The following is a 12,797-nucleotide window of genomic DNA, read 5'->3' as shown; positions in this document are numbered from 1 at the left end:
GCAGCACCAACCCAGCTGCTGAGAGTATTAGGGAGTGCAAAGCCGCCCCATTAAACTAAGTAGGAAAGTCGGGGGAATACAACCCGACTCTGACAGGTTGTTGGTTCAAATCCAACACCAAATGAGAATAATTAGAGGGCAAAGCGGTAATTACAGAGCAGCGTTGTGAATTATGACGCGAAGCAGTGTGTGTGGACTTTGTGCTGTCTGTAGCTTCTTGGCTCGACTTTGAAAATAGTGATCGTGGCGCTCACTCGCTGCGGCTGGCTCGTCCAGTTCCAGCGAAAGTGATGAGACTCAGTGACAATAGTGTGTGCTTCTGATGGGAGGCGGAAGATCTAGAACCAATAGTACATAAGTTGGAAAATACCAAATAAAAAGTAAATAAAACTACAATTATATAACAAATAAAATGCAGATATGGCAGACATGGCAAAGAGATATAGACACCTCGAGTGTAATTTAGATTAAAATGAGCCGAAGTACTGGAAAATTAAGGAAGAAATTTGCCATTAATTTAATTAATAAAGCAAAATTTTAACACTAAAATAGTCTCGAAGAAGAAGGAAAGTAAGCTACCCACCCATACCCCTCCCAACCCGGTGCTACTTTTGGTCACCCAAAATCGAGGAAGAAAAAAACTAAAACTGAGCGGCGTCTCAATCTCGATGCCGTCTGGTGGTCGGGGCGATGAGCCACAGCGCGGCGGGTCCGACCGGCTGGGGACACGCTGACAATATGATGTGATGGATGTTCTGTCATTTGGGCAACACGCCCGCTGACACACGTTCAATCTCAAACCTGCAGCACCTGTTGATGCTGCGGCTGAGGTTTCATTCCCAAGTGGTGCTGAGTGTGTGCGTGAGCGTGTGCGCTCGCCGTCGTATATCACATTAACTGAGTGAAAAGCTTTGTCGTAATTTCATTCATCTTCAAATGCTGATTCATTTCTGTGTCAGGAGCTTCATCTGTCACCCACTTTCACTCCATCCACACACACCAATATATAATCAGTAACACAAGAAGAAAAATAAAACGGGAACACAAAACATCAGCAATAAATCAGCATTTAATAAAAACAAAAAGCCTATAAGAAAAAAAGTCCTTTTTAATTGAAATAATTATATGATTATAAATATTATTTTTAGAAATTATAACATTATAACAAACCATAATAATAATAATTGTATATACAAGTTAAACAATTATTATTTAATAAAAGCATTATTTAATTTGTCAGTGTAATCTGCTGATACAAGTCTTGAACTGATAGAAAAAATGTATAGATACACAGCGAGTAATATTAACTTCAGTCAGACAAAAAACAAAAAAACCAGAGAACAATCAAACATAAAATCACCTCAAGACTGCATCAATATTTCTGATAAAGAGACGAGAACAGAAGAACTTGACTCAGAGGAAAGGTATGGAAATAGAAATAAAAAATATTCAATTAAAAAAAGGAACCTCTGAGAAGTTTAACTTGGTTTTGGGAGAAACATCAGTGGCCCGACTGCTTTTTAAGTCTGTTTAACTCCGACAGAAAGAGGAATAAAGTCACCTGCCTCTCTAATAGCAAACGTATGAGAGCTGACGCCTTGAACACCTGAGAGGTTTGTCAGAGTTCTGTCACGTCTACCGTGCAATGTCCTGTCACATTGACACAACAACACAAACACAGTCACAGGTCAAACCTCTGCTGTGTTGCACTGCAGTTTGGCCCTTCCTTCACTGACCTTTGAGGCGGAGGTGTCCACAGTAGAGGATGTGATGGCAGTGGACGCTTCGCTGACCGTCGTGCTGGAGAGTTGCTCAACGGCAGGTCTGGACATCATGCGCGCACCCTGCAATCTGCAGACAAAAAGAGACGCACAATTACACAGAGGCAAACCTGATGTTTAGCTCCGTCTTCGGTGACTTTAACCCCTCACTCTCAGGAGGCGTTAACAACACAGAAGCTCATAGAGGAACACAGTGTTCGGCCCAAAAATAGAGGAGCGTTTCTGTCCAGGTGGGGGAGTGGAGGAACCCTGGGGTCTGGCTCACGAGTGAGGGAAGGATGGAAGGAAGAAGCAAAGACTGGAATCCCTTTATAAAACATACATACCGAGCTTCACTTCTCTATTTCACAACAGGACCAAACCAGTGGAGGGAAGGTTCTCACAAGGAGGTGAGCAAACAGAAGCCGCGAGGTTGTCAAGGAATATAAAAGATTAAAACGTGATCCTCTGTCCGGAAGCAACCAGTCTAGACAAGAGTCAACAAACACCAGTGCGTCAGCGGCGATTAAAAGATTTCAGGTGATTTTGCAGACGAGGAATGGTTCCCAGAGAGGAGAGGCGCAAACACACTGGAGTTCCTTTGCTAGCTGACCGCGATGGCGCGGGACTCCACCAGAGTCAGATCCGATACTTCAGCAGCAGGGACACCAGCATTTGAGCAGCAGCTTGGTTTGGCAACCTATTGGCCACTATCACCACCAGGTGGAGGCAGAGAGTAGCAAACATGAACCAGGCGTGACATGGCAATGACATGTATAAACACTCCACCATAGTTGTCTCAAGACAGTTTGTGGCAGTCGGCGACAAGTACGAGTACTTGTACGCTCCTTTACATGGTGCCAAATGGGAGCGTTTGTATCGGGGGCCTCAAACTAGGCAAATGGGTGACAATTTTTCAAAACAGAAATATATACGGTTGAAATGAAACTCGGGAATTTCATGCTTCCAAAAAACTCAGAGAAGCTGTTGCCTCAGCTGGTCTTCCAGAGAAGACCTGAAAATTCCAGAGCCCAACAAGTCCGAGTCCAAGACCAAATGCAGTCGGGTCTTGAGACTGGACCTGAGTACAACACTAAAGCGAGTCATGGCTGCAGGCGACTTTTTGGACTACTTCAACATGAGCTTCACTCCTCAGCACCACCTTAAAAATGGGTCGAACCGCACATCGCCCACACAACACTTGAGCTGACGACAAAACTGTACATGACATAAATAATCTAGGCGACAGCAGGCTCAGATCCGGTGTCTGGTCTGTCACTCTTTCAGCTGATGGTTCTGATTCCACTGGCTCAGCTTAGCTCTCACCAGGTGCTACCTGTCCACTGATTTACAGCGCGGCCCCCCACGGACCTGGCCTCATAACAGACCACCCTCTCCTGCTTCACAGAAAAAACGAAAATCCAGACAAGACTTGATGTTCTCCTTCATCCTTAGCCACTTTTGGAGCCTTGTTTTGGGGTTGTCACGACGACCATGGGATGACTTCTGCATCCATTAAAGCAGGTTGACAGCAGAAACACTCAATAATGCATCAGTGATTTCCCCTCCAAGGTTTTGAAGTTTATCTCAGAACTCCTCATCGATAAGAAGCATTGAGAACTCCAGAATTTCCTTTCATTGAGACAAACTTTTCCATTTTTGTGTCGACATTCTCATCTTTTGTCCCCCCCCCCAAAAAAAACGTAAATAAACCACAAGCTGTTTTTGATTAAACAGCATTATATTTGTGGAGGCAAAAAAGCTGCCACTGCAAACTGCAATTCTATTCGCACTCTCCAACACTTTCAAATACAATAAAAGTTCAACACAAAGAAATCATCATGGAAAGAGGAAACGTATGCTACATATTCCACATATGTCGGAAAGTCAAAATCATTTCCACTTGTGTTGAGTTGAACCGCTCCTGCTCAGCCGACCATTATCCGACAGTTCATCACACAAACAACTTCTATAGAAGGTAGAATGAGGAGCTCCGCCGTCCGTGAAAGACTCAGACTAGACCCACTGACCTCAGCATGGTGGGAGGTCCGTAGTCTGGACCAGGGATCTGGACCACAAGAATTGACCCAAATAAGGAAATGGGTTGGAAAAAAAATCACACAATACAGCAGTTCCATTATACGTCAACAAAATAAAAGCAAATAATTGTGTTTCAATTATTGCAGATCAGTGAGAGATACATGGATGAACGGACAGTTGAAGGCTTTGCACAGGCAGGATGTCACTCTGGCTGGGGAACGTCTCTCTGCAGCCAGGAATGAGAGATGGGTACGATCCTTTGATGGAGCTGTTCGTCCCATAACCTGGCAGCTGATATCAGATAAGGATGGTGTGTGTGTGTGTGTGTGTGTGGGCGGTGCAGATGTCACAACAAATCACCCGCCAACAATGCACCGGAGACACAAATCCTCAAACCGCCCGACATCCTCGCTGTGCGGCTGATGGGTCTGTAGCTGCCGCAGCCAGACGGACAGACAGACGGACGCTCGGCGCGGACACGTCTGCAGCCCACAAACTACAAGCGTAAATCTGTCTGATGAGCCTCAAAAGAGAACACCGCCGGTCTCATTATCCACTACGCTTTAGGATGCCGTGTGTCAACACGTCGACGGAATAAAACCTGAATCTTTGTTGACATGTTTGTGCGTAAATATGTCAACAAAGGCGGTTGTTTTCGCAGCAACCGTCTCCAGACTGAAGCCGTCCTCGTGTCATGAAGGGAAAAACTGAGCAGAAGGCGAGACATAAAACTGGAAGTATAAAGGCCTGCTCTGACTCCTGAGTCTGCTGTTACATGACAGAAGAAAGCCTTTCATTTTTTATCGGCTGCGCTCTGATGACAAGATAATAATAAATCCAATCATGGCCAACATCATTATATGGTGTCCAACTGCTGCAGTTTGGCGTTCAGCAGCTGCAGCATGGGGGATAAATAATCGCGAGACCAGAGTGTGAGTGAGGAAATCACCGCTGTGACTTATTTAATAAGTCTTTTCAGTGTTCTTTACTCTTCCACAAGCCAGTTTATTCAGCAGGCGATTTAGAATAAACACTTCTCTTCAGATGTCTTCTACACTGTTGTCATGCCATCGTCGTTGTCTGGTGCTTAGACTGAAGGCAGCTTTTAAAGTGAGACGTTCATCTCTCATGTTCAAACACAGAAGACGTGCGGCAGTGAAGTTGTTATTTTTCCCATCTTTAAACACGGCTATAGATTCTGGAGCTTGACACTCTGTGTGTTGTCGCGACCCTCCGTTCCCTCAGAGCTCCGCAAGGAGAGAAACACAAGGCAGTGAATGACAACTCAGAATAACTAGTGTGTGTGTGTGTGTGTGAGTGGTTGTCTGTGATGGGCTGGTGAGCTATCCAGGGTGTCCTCTGCCGGCACACTGTCTCCTGAGGCGCCAGGAGGCTCTGAGTGGCGCTGGATAGCGAGCAGCCCATCTGTTTACACGAGACGGCCAACAAGGAGGCGGCACATGTGGTAACATTTCTCATGAGAGTCCAGAGAGACTAGAAAGGGAAGTGTTGAGAGGAAACCAAAAACAATCTGTCACAGCTGCTCACAAGAGATCATTTGAGTCAGTACGACAGTAACAATAGCATTATAGTGCGTACTACTCTGATGGATACAATACATGCAAGCTGACTTGGGTCATTCACCACAAAAGTATCTTTTTTCTTGAGCGGGTTAAACCTGGTCTACAGTCTGAGTAACTCCGACCCACTCAGTTCTGCGGACGGAAAACTCGCACAAATGTTTGGACAACACAATTCTGTCCAGGTATGTCCGAATTCTGACCCGAGGGCCATGCACGGCCCACTAACTGTGGCCCCTGGCCTCAATAAGACTCTTACAGTATGTCCTCCCGAAAGCGCTACTTGTAGTCGCTAGTCTCCAGCGTGACAGGTCAGTCTGTTGTGGGAGGGTCTCAAGTCAACATGGCAGATTAGAGAGGCAGAACTGTAGCCATATAGCAAGACATTAAAGCCAGCAACAAAGTAAAACAATGTGGCTCTTAGCCTCTGACTGGTTGGCCACCCCTGCACTAAAGCAAGAAAAGACTTGGTCTCAGCCCATCAAGTCCTTCAGTGGAACTCGCAACTCCGTGATGCTAGCAACAGCTAGCTTCTCCTCCAAAAGTCTGGGTTCTCATTGGCCGTGACTTGTTGCTAGAGATATTTCAACACATGTTGAAAACACATTCCCAGCTCCCATAATGTAGAACATACTGGCACCTCAATGTTGGCTTTGCCTGTAAATCAGTCGCTAAATTCAACAGCGTTTCTTATTCCTAACTTCATGAAGTGAAGACTCTTCTGAACTTCTGAAGTCATTAAGAAGGCAGATTCCTTCACACAGTAGTTGTTCCAGGTTAATTAAGCCAGTCCTAATACACGTCTCGATGAGAGTCAGAGCCAATGATGCTCAGTTTAACTCACCAATTGTTTCTTGTTTCAAAGGACACTTAAGTTCAGACAATATATTTTCTCAACTCCTACTTGTGATACCTCTCCGGCATCACAGATAGCGAAATCCTCGGAATTCTCTTTGTATTTCGGCTTTGAGGGGAATCTCAGTATTCAAGTCGAGTGGGCTCAATTTAGAGAGAAGCGACCTAAATTGAATTAGGGAGGCTTGAGAGAAAGAGAAGAAAGAAAGAGGAGCAATTGGACATGAAAGAACACCGTCACACTTCACTCCACTCCTTGTTGTGCTGCAGTGCTAATGTGCGGTGCGACCGGAGGAGATTCTCAACAATATGATAAGGAAAACAAAGGCGCTTTAGAAAAGGTGTCTGAGCTCAGGGCGAGTGTCGGACCAACGCTTCACTGAAGTGAACGAAGAATAGAACATCAGAACTGCCTCTGACTTTGCACAGTTATTGCCTCAGATCGGACTTTTGAATCTTAGATTGGACGAACCTGCTGCAGATAAGAAAGTCAATAGCTCGATAAGCCCACATGCAGCTCAGTGAAGATCCGGCCGGGTGAATCGACGAGGAGCTGTCGATTGTGATGAAGCCGATCTGCAGATGTGGGCCCTTAACACCTTCACTATTCCAGTGTGACGGTTGCCAGTTCAAAAGCATGTTTCTACGACCTGATTTATTGGATTTATTTTCTAGCAGCAGCTAACTCGCATGACTGTAAAGTACGTCTCTGCTCTTAGAAGAGAACCACATCCAACTTCAGCAACACAGAAACAAAAAGAGAAAGACCAGCACTAGTCACAGGAGAGCATAAAACACTGACTCTGATCTGGAATGATTACGATTTCAGAACAATGGTTATTACACAAAACATCACAGTTGAGAGAGACAGCTGTCTATTTGTTGTTAAACTAATAGACATATTACGGTGCCATTTGGAGCTGCAGAGGAAAGACTTCGGAGTATGCCGAAGCTCCATCAGCAGACCTCCGGTACAAGACCATAACCATCCCAATTACAACATTCCATCTGAACATGTCGTTCCTCTTTCAATTTCACACTGCTGTTACGGAAACAGTCGACCCAAGCTGCGCCCCTGCACGCTGCACATAGGCTCACTCAACACGAGGTACATCTCAGCATGAGCTTGGATAAGAAACACCCTCAGTACACGACGCTACATTAAACCACGTGGGTCACAACCACATGGCTGTTTGTGGTGTTGTAAATATAGCAGAATTTAAATAAATTGAATTTGAATGTAAAATGTAAAGACCTGTGTAGTGTTGAAACTTTATATTTCAATTTCGATTGCTCAAAAAGTTGTGTGAAAAGTATGTGTCCTTTGATGTGTCTTAGTCACACCCCTAGTCACGATACATGATGTGCCTCAAAGCATTGAACACAATTTGAACATCAGTGGATGGTTGCTAGGACAGTGATGAAGAGAACATAAATACAATGGGGTTCATAGAGCAGTACCTGTGTAGTGCTACTTTATGACCCTCAGTAAAGACGTTGCACTACTAATGATCGATACACGACGCACATCAGTACTGAGCGGCATCATATGAACAAGACTAGCAGGACAGTATACGTTCCTTTGATGTTCTTTAGCTGCAGATGGGCGTTTTGTTTTTAGCTTCATCATTCTCAGACCTGGAAATGTGTCCTCAGGTTCAGTAGATCTGAATTCATCTTTACCACAGAAGATAACAGTACTCATCACTGCACAACAGTCATTCCACATACCCAGAGTGCACACAAGGAGAGTATTTCAAACCTTTTGTCTCTTCAGGATGAAAACTTGAGTCTTCATCCGTCATTAGAAACATTTCAGATCCAGTCAGATACCAAATCCCAGACAGAGGCCAGCAGAGAACGCCATTTCATCTCTGGCTGATAAGAAATCTTCTGGAGGCTGTGAAGTCCCAACACTTGAGGCACTCTAATCCTCGATAAACTCTCACTTGAGGGGCGCTGACTTCTATCCCACCACTCGAATGCAGCAGACTGCGCCGGAGCTTGTGACCTCACGCCTCCGTCAGCCTTCACATCAAATACAGAGATCGGCCTGCTGGAGCTGGAGGAGCTAACTTGATAGATATATATACACACCACCGCATGAGGTGCCGAGCATGTGGCGCTGACAGCGGGGCGGCCATCTAAAGGTTAGCGGCGCCTCAGCTGGACGGCTCAGTGACCCTCCCCAGCAGGAATAAACATGAGAGAAAGAAGATGCCAAGTTTCGCTTTCAAAGGAAAGAGGAGAGTTGAACACATGGATCGCCTCCGAGTGGGTTCAGTATCACATTGCATCTTCAAGCACATACTTCCAGGTGGCAGAAACGTTCAGTGGAAAACATAGTTCCACATCAAGTCTCCCAAACTGACACCACTTCCTCTTGTCCTGTCAGCTAGTCCTCCAATACAACCTACCTTCATCACCATCTAGTCATGTCAAACTTTCATCCTGAACCTCGTGGTGGCCTTCCTCTCCTTCGTCTCCAACATTCTGGGTCCAACTCTGTCTCTCCTCTCCACAAACCACCGGTCCTCCCAAACTCTGAACTCCTTTCACCATCAGGGTCTTCCTCTCCGACTCCGGAGTCACTGAACATACATCATGGCAGTGACATCTACTGTCCAAGTAAAGCTGCTGCTCTTACATCACAGTTGTCTCCACCTCACCTTCACTCTCCTCCATCACTCTGATGTCTGACCTTCGTTGGTCTTTGAGGACCAAACCTGCCTCTGAAAACTTTTGTGTCCTGCAGAATTACAACTTCCTGTCCTTAGTGAAGCAGCTCGTCTCCCCCCGCCTCATGTTCATGAGCATCCGCCCCTGCTCTCCAGTGTGAGGCCAGCAGCTAATATGTCTGCAAGAAAAAAAGCCCTCCATGGAGAACATTTGGTTGACTGTAATGAGCCAAACAAGGAGAAAGCCTCCTGTAATGCATTGCGGACAAACACTCAAAAACGCCCTTGATGAGTCCACCTGCTGTGGGAACATAACAAGTCGGCATTTTAACCGAAAATCACGACCGACACATGACTTGTCCAGACCAGACCTTCGTGAAGCTGAATGTCTTCCCGCTCACGTCCTTGGCCCGGATTCGCTCACATCCTCGCAGCACCCGACCCTCAGTCGACGGTCGGGACGACTAGAAACATCAGCAGGTGCATTCTTCTTCGTCCTTATTAAGAGGGAACAGTCTGGTCTCACATCTGACTCCAAATTCATTTGTTCCCATCAGAGGTCAGCAGACGTGACGCCTCAGACTCAGATGTCAATCCGAATTCCAGTCAGCTTGTCAGAGACGTCGGTCCACAAGTTCACCTGGGTGCATTCTTTATGTGCTCATGAGCAACGGGAGTGTGTGTCTCTGCGCCTTCTACATCTTCACAACTGGAGTGAACATGCAGTGAGGGTAAAGTGTGAGTCTCACGCTCGGTGAGCTGCACCTCGAGTGCTTTCTGCTGCCCCAGTTCCAACTCCTGCAGTCATGCCGTGCGTAGTTCTGGTCCCACCTCGAAGTTAATTGCCGTCAAAGTGGTGCATGATTTCCCAAAGTTTCCACCCTGCCGTGCATCCTGGTCCCCCTCAACAACAGTCTGTCCAAGTTTCCTCAGTATTCTGAACCAGCTCCCCTTTATTAATTTGAACAACATAGGCACCAGTGGGCTACATCTCCATCACGTTCAGAGTGTGGAACCCCAGGACCACCATGAACCTTCGTCCTTTCCAAGTCCCAACAGCCTGCTCAGTTCCAAACCAACATCTGTATGGAGTTCTATCGTCCTGCCTCTCTCGGAGCAGGAGGTCAGGGGTTCGAATCCCAGTCAGGTGTTTTCAGTATTTCCATTGATCATTTTTGGTTTTCCATTTCAACGAGAACCATCTTGGCCCAGGAACAATCTCCAGTGATGGAAGCCACACAAACAATGGAGAACTATCAAGAGATGATTCACAGAGGGCCATAGCTCTTTGACTTGAAGTCACTCATAAAAGTGATTCAAACATTTGCTATAACACAATTTTAAAATGGTGGAAAAGACCAGTCCTCTTCACTCCACCAGCCAATAAGGAGCCTGCATCGCTGGCTGTGGAAAGTGGGCACCCAACTCAGCCCAAACCCCCAAAAGGAGAGGCCTAATAGCTTAGTAAAACCAAGTAGAGTGAGACAAAAATGAAAGGGACATTAGTCATGAAATGTTCAGAGTCAGAGTCTACCTACCTACCTATCTATCCCAGTCAAGGGTGGACAGGTGCAATGAAGAATGCATGAAACACTGAATAATACAACACAGGCGTAGTTGATAAATTGAGCTGCAGATCATCAGAGTTTCTATTAAATTACTCAACATCAGCAGTAAAACTTTCTGACGTGAAACATGTTTAATTTTTCAGCAGGTTCACTTCAAAACAAAAAGGACTCACTGGTCTTGCAAGATGTAGTCCAAGTTGTCCGGAGAGATCCGCCCGGTCACCGGGTGGCGAAATGTGGTGGTCCTCTGGTTGTGGCTGGAGAGAAGAGAGGGAGGAGACAGAGGAAACTGAATTAGACTTCCAGGCGTGAACACTGAAGGCACCGCTGCTGCAGAGCCGTTTGCTCCGACCCCTGCCACCGCTGGACCTTTGTCCCTGACTTTCCCAGCCGCGTGTAGAATGTGAAAGGGTGGCAGCAGGACCACCGCCCGCCCGCTCACCCCACCTCAGCCAGTCCTGTGGGCTCAGCACTAAATGCCTGTCTGTCATTCAGAGCCTGTCGACCAGTAAACAACATGAGGCAGCAAGAGATTCCGACGATGGCACAAATCCACTCCACATTAGGAAGCTCAGTTCAGCAGCTGTACGGCTTCCGCTCCAGGTCTTCAGCCATCTGCCTCCAAGTTAGTAAAAAAGCAGCATGATTCCAAGCAAATGAAAACATTCTGACATCTCACACACATGCTTAGCAGCGAGGCTAATTTCAGCCCAACTCCTCTGTGATTTGTTGCTCGTAATTTCAAAGCAGTCCAATGTGACAGTTGAGGAATGCCTTCTGGAAATTTGAAGGGTGAGGGTGGGGCATCAGAAGACCGGAGCAGGACGTGCACAAGACTGAAAGGTGCCAGGTGGATTCACTCACGGTTCAAAGAGAAGGAAAAGGCCATGAAATGTGTAAATAGAAGCGTTTCTCCGTCGATAGAGGTGTAGAAGAAGCAACGAGTAACGACCAGGAGATGATCCTCACACAGACCAGCCACATTCATCATGAAGGCGCTAGATGGCAGTTCCAGTGTGGCACCGATCAACAGCTACGTGGGTCAGATCAGGTGATGTAATGAGTGTTTATTGATCTGGAACTCCAGGACCTGAGAGAGTCCGCCAAGGAATGACGGTGATTTAAAGGACTCTGGACTTGAGTCAAGTCTTGCAGAAGGTACTGAATATCAAGAGGCTTGACATTGATCTTCAAATTTTGGCTCGGCACAGGTGTTTCAAGGTCAAAGAACTTTACATTTTTAAACTTTAACTTGTGAAGTGATGGCTTTTTAATAGCCCACCTCTAAGTCCGACACATGGGTGAGAGCTCCTGCTGAGGTTAGAGATGAGATCTTGTTCATGAGTGACGGAAGGATGGAGATGGATGGAGCTTAAGTCTGAAGGACCCTGAGGTTAAGAAAGAGCTAAGCCAGGAGACAAAGCTCTCCTCTGACCGGTGGGTTTCTCCTCCCCTCTGAGGTCACTAGCTCTGTTGTGACCCAGAGAACCAGCGTAGACTCTCTCTTCGAGAGAGAAGCTCAGTCACCAAGGATGACTCAGAGCGGAGCAGTAGAGGAGTCAGATATCAATGTACTTGCTAATACTTCCATACATTTTTGGCTCATTTAACAAATATCTAGCAGTTTGTATTGAAACGGTTTTCATCACCAAAGACCTTTATTTGGGGTCTTTTATTTGTCGTGTAAATTGTTGAATGGGCCGGCTCTCAAAACAATTCCTATCAGCAGAGAGCACTTACCGGCGTCTTACATCACATTAGTGGAGGATTAAGTTAAGAGGATTAATTAACACCATTGTTACATAAATACCTCGTAATTCCGAATGTATTTTAGCAGGAGTCCCCGATGCCAACCTCGCACTGGGCTTCAGATTCCTCAAATATAAAAGTAATGAAGCTTACGAGGGATTGTCAGTTGGCAGAGTGAATACCATCCATCACTGTGACATCATCATCCTCTCACAGGATCCTGCCACAAACAATGCAGGCGTGTCAAATGTGTTACGATCCCATGAAATTAAATATGAGCTGAAGAGATGAATCGGTGCAGCGATCTCAGTCATGACCACTCTGAGGCGAAACAAGAGCCGAGACAGAAGGCGAAGCTCTCCACTGACTCAATACAAGAGGAGCCATCCAGGAGAGACTGAGTAACCCTCCGTCCTGAAGAGTCCGGGAAGCACGGTGCAGACCCAGAACTCAGAGGGATTATGTCTCTTAGCACAAGGAGGCTTCTGGGCCTCTCAACATGCACTGCTGCTCCCGTGATCAGACCATAACCAAACAAAAACATCAAGCAAGTGCAGTGTGAACAAC

At 46.2% G+C, this 12,797-nt stretch overlaps 1 protein-coding gene across 4 annotated transcripts in view; it reads right to left on the bottom strand.

Annotated features, from left to right (window-relative positions):
• The window catches only part of LOC128770650 (pleckstrin homology domain-containing family A member 7-like), a 107,205-nt gene that overhangs the window by 31,604 nt on the left and 62,804 nt on the right, over positions 1-12,797 (bottom strand). For all 4 annotated transcript variants that reach the window (XM_053885361.1, XM_053885363.1, XM_053885362.1 and 1 more), the window contains 2 exons: positions 10,655-10,738; positions 1,737-1,851 (listed from right to left, as the gene is read on the bottom strand). In XM_053885361.1, the coding sequence (XP_053741336.1) occupies positions 1,737-1,851; positions 10,655-10,738 (199 nt within the window). The remainder of the gene's footprint in view (positions 1-1,736; positions 1,852-10,654; positions 10,739-12,797) is intronic.

This window comes from Synchiropus splendidus, chromosome 14 (genome assembly GCF_027744825.2).
Source record: "Synchiropus splendidus isolate RoL2022-P1 chromosome 14, RoL_Sspl_1.0, whole genome shotgun sequence".
NCBI lineage: Eukaryota > Metazoa > Chordata > Actinopteri > Syngnathiformes > Callionymidae > Synchiropus > Synchiropus splendidus.
This window is presented reverse-complemented; position numbering and strand designations above follow the sequence as displayed.